General features: G+C 42.3%; 1 protein-coding gene across 2 annotated transcripts in view; it reads right to left on the bottom strand.

Moving 5' to 3' along the window:
- Positions 1–4,543: 4,543 nt before the first annotated feature.
- PAG1 (phosphoprotein membrane anchor with glycosphingolipid microdomains 1) overlaps positions 4,544–18,528 on the bottom strand; it is a 138,189-nt gene continuing 124,204 nt past the window's right edge. For both annotated transcript variants that reach the window (XM_076005198.1, XM_076005197.1), the window contains exons 6-9: positions 17,918–18,014; positions 15,236–15,840; positions 11,130–11,189; positions 4,544–7,601 (exon numbers count right to left, since the gene is read on the bottom strand). In XM_076005198.1, coding sequence (XP_075861313.1) covers positions 7,263–7,601; positions 11,130–11,189; positions 15,236–15,840; positions 17,918–18,014 — 1,101 coding nt within the window. In that variant the 3' untranslated portion in view covers positions 4,544–7,262. The remainder of the gene's footprint in view (positions 7,602–11,129; positions 11,190–15,235; positions 15,841–17,917; positions 18,015–18,528) is intronic.

Below are 18,528 nucleotides of genomic sequence, written 5' to 3'. Positions count from 1 at the left end.
CTTGACCTTTGCAAATACCAAATGAATTTTAACAAGCTTTTATATAAAACCGACCTTTATTACAATTTAAAAAGAACAAAGACAATTTGATAAGTGCCTTTAATTACAATGTACCTGCTATTTACATGTAATTATACTTTTATATACAGCTTGAATAAGGTTCATTACATGTAAACTATAAGATATTACAAGTTAAACTCCAGCCTTTTCCGAATATTTAGAATTAAAATACTACTGGCAGAGACACACAGAAAACAATATCCATTTCAGTTCCTTAGGTACCATTACTGGATGAATGATGAAGATCTGGCCACAGAAGAGAATTGAAAATATGCATCAAATCGAAACTTATTCTTAATGTGACTTACAGTATTGCTATTATTTAAACCCTAAACATAAATTAATAATTGAATCACTAAGAAAACACAACTTTAATTTATATAGCACCTTTCTTCCACCTTTCTTCAAAGCATTGTACTTGTCTATATTATCTCATTTGTCCCCATAACAGCTCTATGAGGTAGGCAATGGTTGGTATATCATTATCCCCATTTTGTATATGGAGAAACTGAGGCACAGAGAAGTTAAATCATTTGCTCAAAGTCACACAGTAAAGTCAACACTGGAACAGGGTTCACAGCCCTGTGCTCTTGTCTCCAACACCAATGCTTCCCTTTACATTGTCCCATTTGAGAATTCAACAACTCAATTCACTTCAAAGAAATAAAAAAAAAACGTGCATTTTTTTCTCCCATAAAAATTGTTGAAATACTATAGGCGAGAAACACTCTGGGATGGATGGTAGACTGATGCTACGCTCTTAGAGAAAAAGCTTATGGATGTTTTTATTTGTTTTGCTTTTTTAATATGAGGAGTTTCTTTGCCTCACTAAAACAAAGTTAGAAGTCTTTAGAAGAAACATATTTGAAAGGATGCTTCCAGTCACCCACAAATTATAGCTTTACTTGCCACATTATGTTATCCACAAACCAGCTTTATTCCTGAGTTTAAAAAGAAGAAAATATCTAAACAGTAAGCTAAATCATTGAGATAATTTTCCTCATTTGTACATATTTACTGTCTACTCCCTGAGATTCAGAGTGGCAGATAGGGAGTCAGGATAAGACATTTTCCAGAGTGACACACAGGGACAGGAAATCTTGTCTGTGTCACTTAGTCCAAATTTTGCTTCTAGTCTCCCCTCCTGCTCCAGAGTCAAATATGGAGTTGGTACTCAGAAATAAAAGATGATTTTTTTTTTTTTTTAAAAAGTGTCAGGATCTGAAGCATACAGAATGCTCACAAATGTGTGTTAACTTGAATGTAGAATTCAGCCTTTCTGATGCTTTTTCACACTGCTGCTCCCCAAGAGACAAGCATTGCCACGGGGCACTGTGTCTTCCAGGCCATCCGTAGGCAGCCACAGAGCAGCACATAGACATTTGGGTTCTAGTATGGCTCCAGGGAAAACAAGAGAAGCCTATGGCTCCTTAGTGTCAACCATTCTCACGAAAGAGGGGAGCAAGACGGTGGGCATGGTTTGGCAAAACTCATGACAAATACCACCAGCATCTGCTTCCATATGTGGACCTGTGGCCTGTTCTTGGCAGCCTGTGAAGCAGGGAAATGTAAGGTGGACAGAGCTGTCTGCTGGTGGGATCTTAATTATGGGAGACTTGTGATCTGGCCTGGAAAAGATGTAATGGGACGTCCCATGCATGAATGGCAGACACAGAGGCGCTGGGGTGGGGAGGAGACCCAGAGGCAGTGCTGTGCAAAGTAACAGGCCATGTGTGCTCAAGTAGCCAAAATAAGGGGGAAGAAATAGTGACTTCATACCCTTATCCTTTAGACTTTTTAAGAAGGACTGGAGTCAGGAAGAAGAAAAAAAAAAAATCATAAGATGTTGAAGCTAATAAGAGATATTTTTGGACTTACAACTAAGGTTTAAAAATTCCCAACACTGAAAACAACTTTTCCACTCTTCTGTGAATTGAACATTTTGACCATTACAAAGACCTTTTGAGACAATGAGTAAAAATGCTATTAAGTGTCATGAATTATTTCTTAATATTTTTGAGTAAGGGGAGTACTTTAAACCCGATCAGGCCCACCTAATAGACAATACATCACTTTTGGGGTAACTATTTTTATGAGGAAAAAAATGCATGAACAAGGAAATGCCAATTCCTATTTATAATAGACTTTTGTTTGTTCAGCTATATTTCAAATTTCCTCAGAAAATGTGAGGTATGTTAATACAACACAATTATTTAAAAGGTAACCTTAAAATGTGTTACACTGTTGCCAATTTCACACACAGAAGTCTGAGGGATGACAATTATCAACATTTGTAATACATTATGCCAAATGATATGAGACTACCAGAGCACAATACATTTTTGAAAAATGCCCACAGTATGTAAGTGGCAAGCAAAGGAAAACCTTCCTGCATTAAGATACATGGTCACCAAAGTGAATGCTTTTTAAAAAATGTCTTTTTAACAAAAATTATATTTCTTATTTCACCTGATATTAAGAAGAATTTGAAATACTATTTCTAGGTTAAATAAAAAAAGAAAAACAACAAAATACTTTACAAATATTTGAGACTGGATGTAAACACAGGTGTTAAAATGAGGAGGAGGATAAAAGAAACACGAATGTTTGTTCTCTTCTGTACCATCATTTCTAAATTTAATTTGGTATTTCCAGATAAAGATTCTAATTTATCATTGTTGCTGGACTTATCTCTTTAAGTCAAATACTTTCAGTCTAAGTGTGCTCAACTTGTCTAATGCCACTGTCAGGAATGATGTATTTTTTTTTTAAAGATATAATACAGAGCAAGAAAACACTACTACAGAATAAGAAATTTAGATTTCACTGCGAATAAAGCCACATTTGATATTATAGACACAATGTTCCTTTTTTCACATCAGTCACTTATTAACACCAAACATTACACTTTAACTTTTCCCAATTACAAAGTACAATAAGCCTTGTCAAGATTTCCAGGAATTAACCATCAGTACCGACTGTGCTTCCGGCAGCAAAGCTAGGCTGGCGGGGTACCAGAAATCAACACTTTTAGAAGAATGGCAGCGCTAGATTACATGAACTCCTGTTAACTATTACAAGGAGCACTGATAAAAAATGTCCTTTGCTCATTTACAAAGCCCTGCTTCAGTATTGAACTGAAGTTCTGTAATTATAGCCATGGCATCATCTCAGAACAGTTGTTTTGCACATCCTATTGCTTCACTGCCTGTTGATATTTCACACTACTTGTAAAACCTTGTAGTTTTTAAAGGGAATGAAACAATATCACCACGTGGTGACTGGCTTTGGCTATTGCTACCTGGCGGGGCACCTTGACCTTGGCCTGGCTCACTGAGGTTATTCTCTTGTTACTTTAGGCCAAATCTCTTCTCAGATACTTACCTGAGAAGTACACCTTTTTACATGTCCTTCTCTCAGGTTGACTATGTAGTGAGTCACATGTCTAACAAATCCGTCTTAAAATACCACTGTTTTTCAGCCAAGAGAATTATGGACACAATTTAAAATCTGATTGTATTGATTACAAAATTAAATGACAGCAACTCCAGGTCTTCCTGTAATTAGTAAATGAAAACTATTGGAGAACTGTTTCTTCTGATTCTGTTTTTCTGACAAAAGCTCATCACACTAGCAGGATAAACATTCAAAATACATAATAGAACATATCCTAATTAAGCACCAGAGTTGTGCCAGAGTCACCTATACACACACACACACACACACACACACATATCTGTATGTATGTATGTGTGTGTGTGTGTATATATATATATAGTTTATTACTGGTGTAGGTAAGTAAATGCTCTAATTAGCAAAATAAAAATCAAGAGAAATATAGTGACATAATGCGGTTAAATTTTAGTTCTTTAACTACTTACTATTAATTTAGCACTCAATTAGAATTAACTCTGGGATTTTGAGGGCAGATAAATCAGTAATTAGCCTTTTTCCCCACAAAGAATAGTGATAGTTTCAAAAGCTTTAGCAGACCTAATGATGTAATTTAATTTAGTTCAGAACAGAAAAAAAAATATATGTAGTCAAGATACTTGCAAAAATTATTTTCTTCTAGAATTTAAGATCTTCTCAAATATTTCCTATAAAACACATTGTACTTTCCTGCTGACTATATTTAAGAAATATTAAAAGTGGCACAAAAATACTTCTAAGCCTTCAAAATATCTGAATAAAATCAAAGACCCCAGTTTTAACCAAGATATATATATAATTCTGATTTATATGACAAAAAAATTTTCCTAAAATTTATCTTTTTATATAATTTCACATAACCTAGGTTACTATAATTGGATGTATAATATGGATGTCAAAGTTGAATTTTAAATATATAGTAAATTCTGTCTTTGATAATTATCTTTTAATACATTTAATCTCTACAGCATTTAGCTCAAGATGAAATTTTTTTAAAGAAGCCGTGGGCTGTTGTTCAACACAAAGATTCAAGCACAGATACTGAACAAAGTGAATGTGATAATATTTATTAAAAACTGTAGTATGAGGTCAAACAGTAATGATGCATCAATAAATACACAAAAATAGGTACTTTTCAGAAAAGTACCTATGCTCTAAAGAGCAGAGTCTTCTTTCTAAGGTTTGCTCCACTTCCCCAACCTTCATGAACTGTGCTATCATTTATTCTTTTAGGGTTTTTGCTGGAGGGCCTTATACCTCCTTTTAAAGTATACTTAGAACACTTCATACCACAAGTTATTCTTACCAACTGTTTCCCAAATTAGAAAAGATATTTCAGTGAATATTTTATGGCTATAACTGCATGGCCTATGTTTGAAAACTTCTGGGGAAAATTCTGATAACGAAATTTCAAGATGACACGATCACTTGTAATGAGTTTCTCTCTGCAGAAAAGGTTTTATACTTTAGATATCGTATCTACTTCCCTGGTGACAAATAAGACATGAAGTGCAATAAATTTTTTAAGCTGTAAGGTGTCTATAAAGGATGTGACTATGGCACCTACAACGCTAGGAGGGCAATGTGACGTGGCCATTCCCATGCACTGAAGCAACCCCGTGATGTCAGAGATTGCTGGGTCAAAGTCATTAATATAAAGTGGTGGAAATCACCAGGCAAAGCAGTGCTCATGAAAGACCTGAATTCAGAGAGGACGTGCCTTGCGCTTTATCAACTTCTCTTTAATCCAAGGGTATTCTGGGTATATCTTCTAATCAATGATGACAGTGTTTATGCACATGATGTCTTCGTGGGAGAGACTAGATTGACTGAAATATGACAACCAACCAGTTCACCCCAACATAAGCTCACTTTACAATTTCAGAAATGCAATACAGAGCGTCACAACATCGAGCCATGGAAAAACATGCCAGTGAGCTGGTCTCTACCATTTTCAAGATGCTTCATCTTTCTAATTGCATTCTTTGTCATAAAGAGGGAAAACAGCAAGATTATTAAATCTGAAAAGTCACAGATGTCACAGTGGGATGGAATAATTACCTCAGTTTTTCTTTATCAGTGTAGGAAAAGCTGCCTTTCCATAGCCCACACTTTGTAATAGCACTTCAACCAGGCGATTTTTAAAATGAAAAGCGAACAAGTTTTCCGATGTTGGCCTTATGAGATCTAAAGAGATGATTAAACTCAAACCAGGGCTGAACTCTAAATCAGAGTTATTTCGGCCACTGATTTTTGTAAAATGAAGGAAAAAAATTCCAATAGGGGCAATCTGCATTTGGCAAGCAATGGACTGCAGAATGCATCACTGTTTTCTAAAAAAAATGTAATTAAACATAAATGAAATTATGACGTTCATAATTCAGTCACCTCTCATCATATTTTGTTCTTCTTTTCATTTTACCATTTCACATATTTCAATAATGCCCACCACAAACCACTGAAAATGATCATTTCTGTCTATTCCACTACTTTCACCAGCGGTGTAGGTGATTTGGACCAGGAGTTCCAAGTACCATTTGAAACGGCGAGTCTTTAAAAACCTTCAATGTTTTAAATACTTGGTTAGAAAAAAGATAACAACTACTTGTCATCATCTAGCTTATGTGCTTTATGATGTCTTTTCAAAATGAGAGTATAAATCATCATACATAAAATCAAAATAGTTAATATACATTTTTTTTTTCTGGCACTTTCGAGAAATTAGGCATTAAACATAAAACATCTTATAAATTTATATAACAAAAATAAATGTTTACACTTTAATCTCAGATAGATTACCTTAGGGTAGCAGTGGACTTACATGACCGCACACTGTGGGTGTGGGCAGCAGAGATCATGGGAATACAGATTCGTGTCCACAGCCCTTCAGAGACGGAGGCATGGCTGCTGTCCAAGTGCGTGGTCTGCGTCCCAACGTAAAGATTAAGGCTCTCTGTTTTGAAGGAATGAGCTCTGGGCTTAAACACGTATAGAAGTACCGCAATATTCATTGAAAATACTGAAAAGGCTCTCACGCGTTTTCAAACACTGGGGAAAAAAAATGTTGTGACTAGAAAAATAAAAGGCAGCATCTAAAACTGACTTCAAGTACTTTGGGGAGAGGCCGCTGACGTAGTACAGTGCCAGAATAAGAAGGAACAAAGCCTGAAGAGACTCCAGGATGTCCCTCCTTCCTCCTGTCCCTCCAGAGGGGTCACATTCCCAGGTGCTGGCACACGGCTCTTGGAAGAGGACCGGCATGCTGCTCGGTGACCAGCGACCACGGCCTCTCACCATCCTAAAACACCTATGGGCAAGCCTCATGGGAGAATTTCCTTGGAATGAACCATTGAAATAAAAAAATTTCAAGGGGGAAAAGCCTTACATTTTAAAGTCAGTGGCAGACAGAGAAAAGGGAAGAGAGGAAGAAAAACCTGGCTCTTCCAAATGGCAGTATTTCAGGCCGGGGGAGCTGTGGTGGAAGGAGACCACGACACCAGGTCTTCTGTGGAGGGCGGGGTACGTAAGGGAGACGTGCCCAGGTGTGCCTGTCCCCCTTGGCAGGCGGGGACACCCTCGGGCGCAGCCAGCTCTGTGCCTCCTCTCTGTCTCAGAAACTGAAAAACTGGGGAAACGGTCCCGGCACCTCCAACTCTCTTCAGGTGACTAAAGCAGCATATAAGGTATAGGTGTGTGTCACCACTTCTCTCCCGCAGAAGAAATGTCCCCGGATGCCGACCGCAGGCTGTCTGGGCTTGTCTTCCGGGTTGCTAGAGCCTGGTGATATCTCTGCCTTGCTGCAAGTCACTAATGCTCTCGTAGTCGTTCTCCTTTGGGACGCCGTGGTGGCCGTTGGTCCCCGGGGGGCCCTTTTCTTCCTCTCTGTTTAGAGTCTGTATTGCTTCGTAATCGGGCTCCGGCTCCTCGCTGGGTTTCCCTGCCGGTGGAAGTGTGCTGTGCGGAGCGTTTTCAAAGTCTTTCACAGTGGCATAGAGGTCATTGCAGGAGGAGGGTGACCTCTGAGGGGCCCCTGGAATGGAGGTGTAGGTGGACTCTGGTGCTTTGAGCAACTGCGCAGGTTTATTCACTGATGAGTACATGGCTGAGATCTAGGAGACAAAGGGACCATCAAATCAACAAGCTCCCAGCTGCAACGCCCCTCCTACCCCCACCTTTTTAGTGACAAGCTACCTACTTAGCACTCGTGAGCATCTATCTTTGTGTATGTGCCCCTTTAAGACCTGTTCTTTACTATCCGTACTAACTCTGGGGCAGATGATAGAGGATAATTATATCCATTATCTTGCACTGTGTAAGCACATCAGTCATACTCCTTTAGTACCGAGAAAACCAAGTGCTCTCCAGTCTGCGGAGGGGTTTGAGGAGCAGGTGGAGTGGCCGTCCCTAGAAGCCCCAGGGCCTGATGGCACATCATGCTTTATCCCATTTCTACATCAGAATGCTATTGCTCCCGAAAAGGGCTCCCGTGCTTTATAAACGAGGGCAGAAAACATACATTAGATCAGCGATTCTCAAAATGTGGGCTTCAAACCAGCAGCAGCGGGATCTGGGAATCTACCAGAAAGGCAAATTCCCAGGCCCCACCCCAGTGCTGCAGAGTGACAGGCCCAGGTACGGGTGCTGACTCTGATCCAGGCACAGTGTGAAAACCACTGAAGTCAACGATTCCATACTTCCTGCATGGAGCTGGGCTGAAGGAGAGTTGCTGGATTCAGGCTGGCAGTATACATACATCTGGAAGGGGGCTGTTTTCCATTATATTTTGACTTAGTTGCAAGCTATTGGTTAAAGAGACATTTATGGACTGGGCTTACTTAGTTCTCTTCAGTGAGAAAAATTCACCTCTTACCTGCAGCCAGCCAACTCAGACATGAAACTTGGAGCTAGCTTATGGGACGATCTTTCCTATGGTGACAGCAGGCAGTTTCCAGGCACACCTTCCCTCCACTGCCTCACTAATAAATTCCATACAACCCCTAATATCAAGAGCAATTTAATTTTTGGGCAATGATAGATTAAATGCACTGATTGAGAGATTTTGGGGGGAGTACTATTTTATTGTGATGAATCATTGCTGGAAATAAGTAAAAAATACCCTTCATTATCTGTATTTATTTTTTGACCATAAGGGATTGGTTCATTCAAACACCGAGGAAATAAGCAAACACGCTCCCTGGCAGATGCTCAGCTTCCACTGCGGAGGGACATTTCCCGCTGTCACTTTGCTCACATATTGTGGGCGAGGTTTCCAGCTGGCCTTGAGAGCTGCCTAGGCCGGGCCTGCTGCATGCTAACTGGTCGTCTGCAGGGGGACTTTTCACTACTGCCGGCGGCCCAGTTTTATAGGCCTTGGCAATCCAAGGGTTTATGGTCAGTGAAATGGTCTTTGGAGAACTGTTGCCATGTTGATCTGATGCATATTAAATTAACGTTCTCACCTTAGAAGTTTAATGAAAAAAAAAATTGCTTTAAGAACAGAAGGATTATAACTGCTTTGAATTTAGGAACAATAAAAAGAAAATCCACTGCTTTTTCATATGGCAAACATATGGAATTTATTATCTAAATTGGTAGTCCAAGCCCAAAATGTGGACAGATTATAGAGGGGTACACCATGGATGACATAGTAACATCAAGGACAAGCATGCCTTGGCCTCGACTGTAACGGCGACCCTCAGCCCCTCCCCACTGTCTCTTCCTCTCCTCGACTCCTTCCCCATGTTCCCTGCCATTAATGCCACCCTGACCCCTTCTGTAAGAGCACTTGGGTCTTCTTGGACTCTGTACTCTCTCTCCCTCTCTCTCTTTTTTAAATTACAGGCTCTTTCATTAACTTGCAATTTAATATTGGCTCTGGGAATGAACCCAATGTGCAGAGGGTGTCAGTGTACATTTCAATTTTTATAAAAGCTTCTTAAGTATTCTAATATTCCTTTTGACTATTTGTTTCCTATGACTGTTATTTTACAGGTTTCTCTTCAAGCCTCCTTGCTGCTACTTAGCTTTCCAATTTTTCTCTTTATGCCCTTCATCTTTATTATTCACTCCATAAATTGTTACTACACTCTCATAAGTTACTGCTTTTTCCATTTCTCTTCATTTTATAATCAACCTTTTCCCCATCGTTCCGTTATATTGGGCTAACAGTACTTAAAAGCTCAGAGATCCATTTCCAGCTGGACTATCTAACATTATATTACACAAATACAAAAATAAATGATTTCTATATTTAGTTTTCCTAAATCTTCTTCCTAAAATGAATGTTGGCGAACCATAGTTCTTTATTTTATGTTAAAAATTCATTGTATAACCAGGTCCTATTTTCAAAACCACAAACAAATATAAGAAGCAAAGTAATTTATAATTTTACATTGTCTTGATTTATTTTAAAGGATTGGCTTCCAGAACTCTTATGTGTTTTACTTGCTTGTCCCAAATGGGATCACTCTGGGTACAGTGCAGAAACCAGAGAGGAGGCGGCCAAGGAGCTGCAAGGGCCCGGCGGGAGGTGACTGCTCCAGCCTAGTAAGATGGGGATTGGGGGGGCGATGTGGAAGAAACAGTCTGGAGGTGCAGCTGAAGGGACTTGGCTACTGACTGCGTCTGAGGACAGTGAGGGAAAGGACGTTATCAGGATGACCCTTTGGGGGTTATGTTGTACAACCAGATGGACAGATGGCAGGTCCATTCCTGGGGGTTGGGAATATTACCTAAGGAAACACTTCTGCTCCTTGAATTTCCAACGTGGGGGTCTACCTTCATATTTTAATACATTACACAGAGTCCTATATAGGAGGTGATATACCTGGATATGGACATTGCTCTTGTACATGTACAAAATTTACTATGCTCGGAATTCTAGATAGAAACCACATGCAGCTCAATCAATTAAGGTGTTTAGCTCTCTGAGCTTAGCTAGCTTGGCATAACATCTCTCTCTGTCTCTCTTTGTATATATATGTGTGTGTGTGTGTGTATGTATATATATACATATATACTGGCTTTTACAATTGTAATGCTTCACTGTAAGTCTAAACAGTGAATTTCTAGCCCTGGTGCTTGAGAATATACAGTCAGTTTTTGTTGGCTGTTATGACTGACCCTAGCTCCAGCCTGGAATTGTACTTCCTAAAGTTACCTGTTCTCTGCATCCAGAATGCCCCACTGAGACCTTCTCCCTCTATGTCTCAGGCAGGATCAAATTCCCTTACACCCAACTGTTCCAATTTTCTGAATTTTCCAACCCATTATTAATTTCCTTTCGATGTGGTCTTCCTGACTGCTGACTAAGCAACCCTACTGGAATTTCTCTCTTCTCATTCTTATTTCCCCCCCCCCCCCTTTCTTTTATATTGTGATCCTACTCAGTTTCTTTTCCTGAGCGTTCGGACCGGTCCATCCTGCTACCCACCCCGTCTTACCACCTTGCCGAGCACTCTCTCTGAGCCACTAGAAAGCCAACATCCCAAGTCTGGATCTCCAAACTCAGGCCTAAGAGAGTGTTTCAGTTCTTCCAGACAAAGGGTAATGTCACAGTGCATTTATTCAAGGGAACAACTCTATTTTTTTTTTAATTCCAGGAGCTTTCTGCTATTTAAAAAGAAATGAAAACTTACTTCTTCTTCTGTGAGATTTGGGTCTTCTTCCCGAGACTTGTAGGACAATGAACTAAATCTCTGTCAGAACAAACACAAACCGGAGGGAAGTAGTTTAAAGTTATTGAATCCAACCTTTCTTTTGCATATATTTCCTCATATCTGTCTAAAAATGTTTTCAAATGATTTCTCTGGAATCACATAGAAATTATGTGAAGGACTGAGAAATAAACACATATACCATTATTATTATATGATGCTCTGGGATATCTAATAGTATTATACCTGGAGAAATTTCCTTTAGTTTTGCATTTGAATCTGTAGGTACAAATAAGTCAAAATAATTATTTAGACTACTGTTTCAATTTCTAATTGTCATGAAGGATTGATCATCAATGAAAGACTGGTAATTAACAAAACCCACAGTATTTCTTTCTTTTTTTTTTTTTGCATTTCTTTATCAAATGCTGGAATTCTATATTTCTACAGGTTGCAGGTGTCATCAGGAAGATCCTTAAATCATTGGAAACTTCAAAGCTAACAGAAGTTAAATCAGATCACTTAGAGGCGTTTTCCCCCTGCCTGATTTCTCAATGCTTTTGGTTCTTGGTTTGCTGGTTCTCTCTCTAGCACATCTCCCGTCTTAATCCTTGGTGACTTCAGCAAACGTGCATTCTTCCAAATCCCCCAGTTCCTTGACCTGCTCCCCCCACCTCCCCCCATGCTGGGCTCCATCCCCTGACCTCACTACTGCCTCTCCTGGATGCACAATGGCACCCTCTCACCCTAGACCCCAGCCCCTCCGGCCCACCATCCAGCTCCTCTCGACCCCCTTTGGACCAGCACTCGTCTCCAGGATCCCCCCTTCTGTGACCCAGTTCTGATGCTCCTTCAATGCTGCTGGGATCCAGCCACCTTTTCCACGTCTCCCTTTCTGCTGATGTCCTTCCTTCCTGCCTTACCAAGCTTAAGCTCCATAGTGAACCATCACAGTCACGCTCCCTGGTCACTGGCGAGTTCAACCCTCACATGAGCCCTTTACGTGCCTCTGTGCTGTCCCACGCTTCCCTGGTACACCCAGTCCCTGCTCGACCGGCGGTCTGCTTTGCTTCTCATCCTCTGTCCCTAACCTTCTAGCACCTTCTCACCCATCCTCACTCTGAGCAGATGACCTTGCTTCCTAGCTCGCTGAGAAAACTGAAGGCATCAGAAGAAATTTCTATGAACTCCTGTCCCCCTCACCAGCCTCTGCATCCGTCCAATTTCCTTCTGCCTTGTTACCACAAATGAACTTTCCATGCTTCTCTTCACGACGATCCCCTCCTCCCACACATCAGATCCCATCCCTGCACACCCTACAAGTGAATTTAGCTCTAGCAAAATTCTCCTAGCACAGGATCACTCCCATCCACACACAAACCTGCTGCTACTTCTCTCATTCTGGAAACAAAAGACAAAACAAATGAACCCAATCCTACTGCCAGCTCTATCTATCGCCTCACTTCTTCAGAGCAGAATCTCTTACGAGAGTTGTCTGTGAAGTCACTAAAATAATTTTTCTCCTCCTATTCTCTCTCTATCTCTCAACCTGTTTCAGTCACGTTTCTGCCACTCCATGGAGACTGGTCTTGTCAAGGTCACCAATGTGACTCATTGTTCCTGAACGGCTGCTGCGTTTGCCACAGTGGTAGGTCACTCCTTTCGCCCTGGTCACTGTCTTCACTTGGCTTCCAGGACCTCACACTTTCCTATTTTTTCCTCCTTCGGTCTCTTCTGCTGGTTTCTTTTCCAGATCTCTACTCTCGGAACCCTTCTGGTCCTTACTGATGCTCACTCATTCAGGGACCTCATCCAGTCCCCTGGCTTCCAAACCACACTTCCGCCAATGACTCCCACATGTGCAAGGCCAGCTCTGGCCTTTCCACTCAACCCCACCCATCTATACAGCTGCTATCTGATGAGCTCTACTTGGACTCCAATCCATAACTCAAACTAAACACCTCCGACACTGAATGCCCAATCTTCTCCCCCAAACCTGCTCTGCCTGCATCTTCTGCAGTTCAGTTAATAACAATTCTGCCCTCCCTGTAACTCAGGCCCAGCCTTGGACTCATCACTGTCTCTTTTTCTCACTCTGCATGTGTATAATCCATTGGCAAATCTCTGGGCTCTAGCTTAGCTTCCCTCATCATGTCTGCTGCCTCCGCCCTGATCCAGGCCACCCCCATCTTTCATCTGCTTTATCAGCATGGCCACCCAATTGATCCCCGGCTTCCACCTTTTACAGTCTACTTAAAACTGGAGTCAGAGGGATCCTTTCTCGACACAGGTTGGGTTGTGCCATTCTGCTGCTCAAGACTCTCTGGTGACCTTATTATTGTTTAGACTGTAAGCCGAGCCACCCGGGATGGAGCCCTGGTTACCTTCTGCTCACTACTATCCTTGCTTGTGCCTCTCCAGTCACATCGGTCCCCTCCTCTTCCCTCACAAGCCAGGCAAGCTCCAGCCTCAGGGACATCACACTGGCCGTGCCCTCCGATTCACTTGCTCTTCTCCAGAAAGTGCGTTCCTCACTCCCGTCCCTCCTTTAATTCTGCTCAAGTGTCACCTTCAGAGCTGGGCAGACCTTGACTGCTCTGTCCAAAACTATTCCCCACCTCTATTTCCCAATCCCCCTTATTCTATTGTTTTCTTATAAACTTTATGTCTATCTCTTCGCACTAAAACGTAAACTCACAGGGGCAGGAATTTTATTCATTTATATGTGTCATTCACTGTTATTCTTAGCACTCAGAAGACCAGGCTGCACACAGTAGGTGCTCATTAAAATCTTTCTGTTGAGTGAATGAACATTAAACACTTCAAACTCTCAATTCACTTAACACTCAAATTGTTTTTTATGAAGATGATGGATTACTCATTCTTCTTATACTGCAGAAAGAGAATTCAGTCCCCAGATGGGTGTTTCTAGTTTTCAATGTAAAATCTGGAGAACTGCTTACTAGCAATGGTTAGGCAACCGACTTTCTTATCTTTAAAATGCTTCTAAGTAAAAAAGCATTAACTGGTTTAGGCAGCATAAACTTTACATCAGTTTTATTATCTTTGGTTATATGAAAGGCAAAAACTTAGACTGCATTTTTACATTTTATGAATGTGTTCATAAATCCTTTTATTGTTGAAATCCTTTCAACAGCTGACTTCCTGGCTAATATGAAAAGTTGAAATGCATTCAGAAAGTAGCACAAAGCAGGACTTCCTTGGGCTAATCAATACAACCAGAGCCTTCTGCCCGTGAACTCCAGAAGTGTTTTTGGGCTACTAGTGACTAAATCCTACTTGCCCTTTCTAGCAAAACTTGAATAGAAGAGAACCTTGTCTTTTTTTGCTGTATAGAGAAAAGAAATTAGATATAATTGCCTGAAGTCCGTGGGCCTACTTAAACCTCAAGGAGATTTTGACAACCAGAGATGTGACATTCACTGTGGCTCAGATATTAAGTTGTCAGACACACACACAGAAGCCTGGGGACCACTAACACATGTCAGAGCTTTGGTGAATATCTAAATTTAAGAGTTAGAAGTTATTTCTTAGGGATTGTCACAAAATAAGATTTCCTATTGGATTTACATGAGCGCACACACAATCAGATATCACCCAGGGGCACGTGTGACCTGGGTCCCCGCTGGGCACGTGGCTACTCTTTGATTTCTGGGATGCTGGAAGGGTTAAAGGTCACCACGCTGCTTAGGCAGCAACAAGCGGGAGAAGTGAAACTTGCAGACAAAGAGTCTAGTCTCTCCGCTTCACTGTTGGTCTTCAAAATAAAGCAAATAACACTTGGCCCTAATTAGACATGATATAAAAATTGGAAAATATCCAAGTAAGGTGTGGAGAAAGAAATGTCCGATAAACATGAGTTTTCAGTGTCTTATTACTTGGAGGGGGAAAACAGCCAAACACAGCTTACATTAAAACAGCTTTCATCGCTGAACAAATCTGGAAGTGTTTGTAGCTATTTCCCAGAACAATGTGCAAGTAAAATTAAAAAACACACCACAAAACTCCCAGGACTACAGATTCCTAATCTCGACAGCGGCCCATGAAACAGACACGCCGGAGCCCACCTTGTTGGTTTCAGTGGTCCTCTCCGTGGCTCTTTCTTGGCCTGCCTCTCTCCCTTCCTTCTCCTGAAGGTTTTCATTCTCATCCAGGAGTTTGACAGGGACAGGTGGCGGCGCCTCCTCTTCCTGATCACAGGAATTGCCGAGAAGACCCTCTGCGTTCACACTTTGGCGACACTTCTTGTTTCTGTCCACGGAGGCATACTCAGCGAACTCGGCCCTGCCCTCGGTGTGGGGCCCGGGCAGCTCCTTCAAGGTAGAAGTAGACTTGGACTTGCCTCCGTGGCCTTTCTCCAGGTGTGCGGCTGCCGCCACCTCCTTGATTTCTTTCACGGTCTCGTACAGGCAGTCCTCCACCATGTTTTCTTGGGAGGAGCTGTCCTTGAGCACTTCGTACGGCCCTTCCATGCCCGGCCCCGGGTCCCCATCCACGCTTCTTGCCGTGAGCATGGTGTCCACCGCGCTCTCAGGAGGGATTCTGGGCAGCTCCCGACTCTGATGACACTTCGGCTTCCCCGTGCTGTCCTGGGAGTCCAAGAGATCCGAAGCTGAGGTCTGCACTTCCTCGTAGTGTTGCATGCAGGTCAGGGTGCTGTCCTCTGAAAGAACTAAAGCAGCACAAGTATTAACAGTGGGGAGGGACGAGTCCTTTAGTAATCATCACAGCGAATCAGAGAATGTAAAGTTAGGCTCAATCAAGACGCTCACTTTATTAGACTCTCGGCTGCAAATTACAGATATTACGACTGTCAGGTGGTATTCTTACTTCAATCGCAGTTCCAACCAAAGTCATCTATTATATCTTTCCCAATACAAGACTTAATAAATTGTCTTGGCTACAGTGTGGCTCACAGTTACTTTCCTTACTTATTATCACACCTGATGAGACTCTTGCAGGCAGAGGGGCCAGTGTGACAAGAGGATGAAAGTGGTGTTCAGTGCGGCCAAACTGTGGGGACTGGACACTAGAAGGGGAACGTGTGTGGCGGCCACTCTCCCTGGCCCACTGGCCCCCGCCTGTGTGTGGAGGGAATTACTGGGAGCCACCCCACCCCCTCCACAGTCACCTGCTTGGCAGGCAGCATGGAACCAACGGGGCAAAAATGTACCCTTAAGCAGTATCACAAAGGGACTGGTGGCGCCCTGTGTCTTCCTGCCACCCCCCAGCTGCACAGTCCTACCTGCATTTAGAAAGTCCAGATATGAAATTCTTGGACTGGCTCAGAAATGTCACCATGTGAAGCCATTCAGTTGTCCCTTCATCAAGTATGTTTTGAGTGTCTACTACGTGCCAGGGATGGTTCAAGGTGCTGGGGACATGTCATCCAACAAAACAGAGAGTCCTGCCCCCAGCGTGCTTCTGTTGCGGTGACTAAGTTATTAAATTAGTGTCTCACTTTGGGGGGGGATTAGAAATAGTGTCCCTATTTTATCTATCTATCTATCTATCTATCTATCTATCTATCTATCTATCTATCTATCTATCTATCTATCTATCTATATCTCTAAGGGGTACATGGGAAAATGATAACAGATCACTCCACCCTTCTGAACTTAACCACAGCCACGTGTGTTCTAGATACCTAACCCTCACAGGGGGGTGAACTTCTGCCCTCTGGTCTCAGTCAATGGGCCACAGTGGACAGAGAACAGGCACTGGCGTCTGAAGACTCGGGTGTTGAAACTGACCACCCCACAGGTCGCTTGTCAGCAAGTGGCAGTCACAGGACGACCTCCGACCTCAGGTGAAAGTGCACTGTGAACTGTAAAGCACGAAGCAAACGTAGCTGCTGCTTTTGCAAGGGCATACGGTGCGTGAAACAGACACTATGCAGCGTGGCTCTGAGTGTGTGACCAAGACACAGATTGCCTGGTCCACGTTACAGCCCCTCAGCATGCAGACTATAGGATCTTAGGCAGATTATTAACCTCTCTGTGGTTAGGACGGTCCCCCCCCCCAAAATTGTCCACGTCCTAAACCGTGAACCTGTGCGGCTGTGTTAAGTTAGGTGGCGAGGGGAGGACTAAGGTCACAGATGGAATTAAGGTGCTAATTAGCTGACTCTGAGATGGGAGCGTGTCCTGGGGTATCAGATGGCCCAGGGTAATTGCAAGGGTACTTCTGAGCATAAGAGGGAGGCAGGAGAGGCAAAGGGAGGATGTGGAGAGAGAGAGGCAGAACCTTCTAGAAGCTGAGAAAGGTGAGGAACAGGATTCTCCCTGAGAGGCTCCAGGAAGAAACAGCTTCCCTGATATGCTGATTCCCATTTCAGACTTCTGACCTCCAGAATCATTAAGTTAAAACATCTTTGTTGTTTTAAGTTTGTGGTAATTTGTCACAGCAGCAGCGTGCCACAGTCTCCTCACCTTTAAACTGGGGACAGTAATAATACCTATATTTCAAGGTAGTAATAATATTATTATGGAGGACAGTAATCTTATGGGGTTAACATAAACGAGTCAGTACACATACAAATCTTAGAGCAAGCAATGCCTGGCACACACAAGCCGATTAAAAAGTCATGGGTATCACTCACCCAAATGAGATTTTTTTGCTAAAACTGGTTGTCATGCTAAAAGCGAACAAGGACACGTTTCCTACTTTTTACGCTACATATTTTGAAACCTAGGACTTTCGTGGCTGATGGGGCCTGTGTTGCAGGCTGGCATTTTTGTAGGACTTACTGTCCCCGTTGGTGAGCGCCCCGTTCTGCTCGCTGCTGGCAGGTGCGTCTGTGGCCAGGCTGGTAACTGAGCGGCTGAACATCTCCTTGTCTGAAGGCTGCAAAAACAAAAACAAAAATCCAACAAAACATCATTCTTTTTTTTTTTTTTTTGAGACAGAGTCTCGCTTTCTTGCCTAGGCTAGAGTGAGTGCCGTGACGTCAGCCTAGCTCACAGCAACCTCAAACTCCTGGGCTCAAGCTATCCTCCTGCCTCAGCCTCCCGAGTAGCTGGGACTACAGGCACAAGCCACCATGCCCGGCTGATTTTATATATATATTAGTTGGCCAATTAATTTCTTTCTATTTTTATGGTAGAGACGGGGTCTCGCTCAGGCTGGTTTTGAACTCCTGACCTTGAGCAATCCGCCCGCCTCGGCCTCCCAGAGCAAAACATCATTCTTAGCACTGCATCACACATTGCTAAGAATCTAGACTTCAGGGAAGCGAGGAGTACCCGTGGCTTTTTTTTTCTAAAAATTAAAACAGCGAAAACAAAAATCAGAATCTACTACAGTAGACCCCCTCTTATCTGCAGGGGATACATTCCAAGACCTTCAGTGGATGCCTGAA

This window comes from Microcebus murinus, chromosome 7, assembly GCF_040939455.1.
Source record: "Microcebus murinus isolate Inina chromosome 7, M.murinus_Inina_mat1.0, whole genome shotgun sequence".
Classification (NCBI taxonomy): Eukaryota; Metazoa; Chordata; class Mammalia; order Primates; family Cheirogaleidae; genus Microcebus; species Microcebus murinus.
Note: the sequence above shows the minus strand (reverse complement) of the source record. Positions and strands in the feature narration are given on the sequence as shown.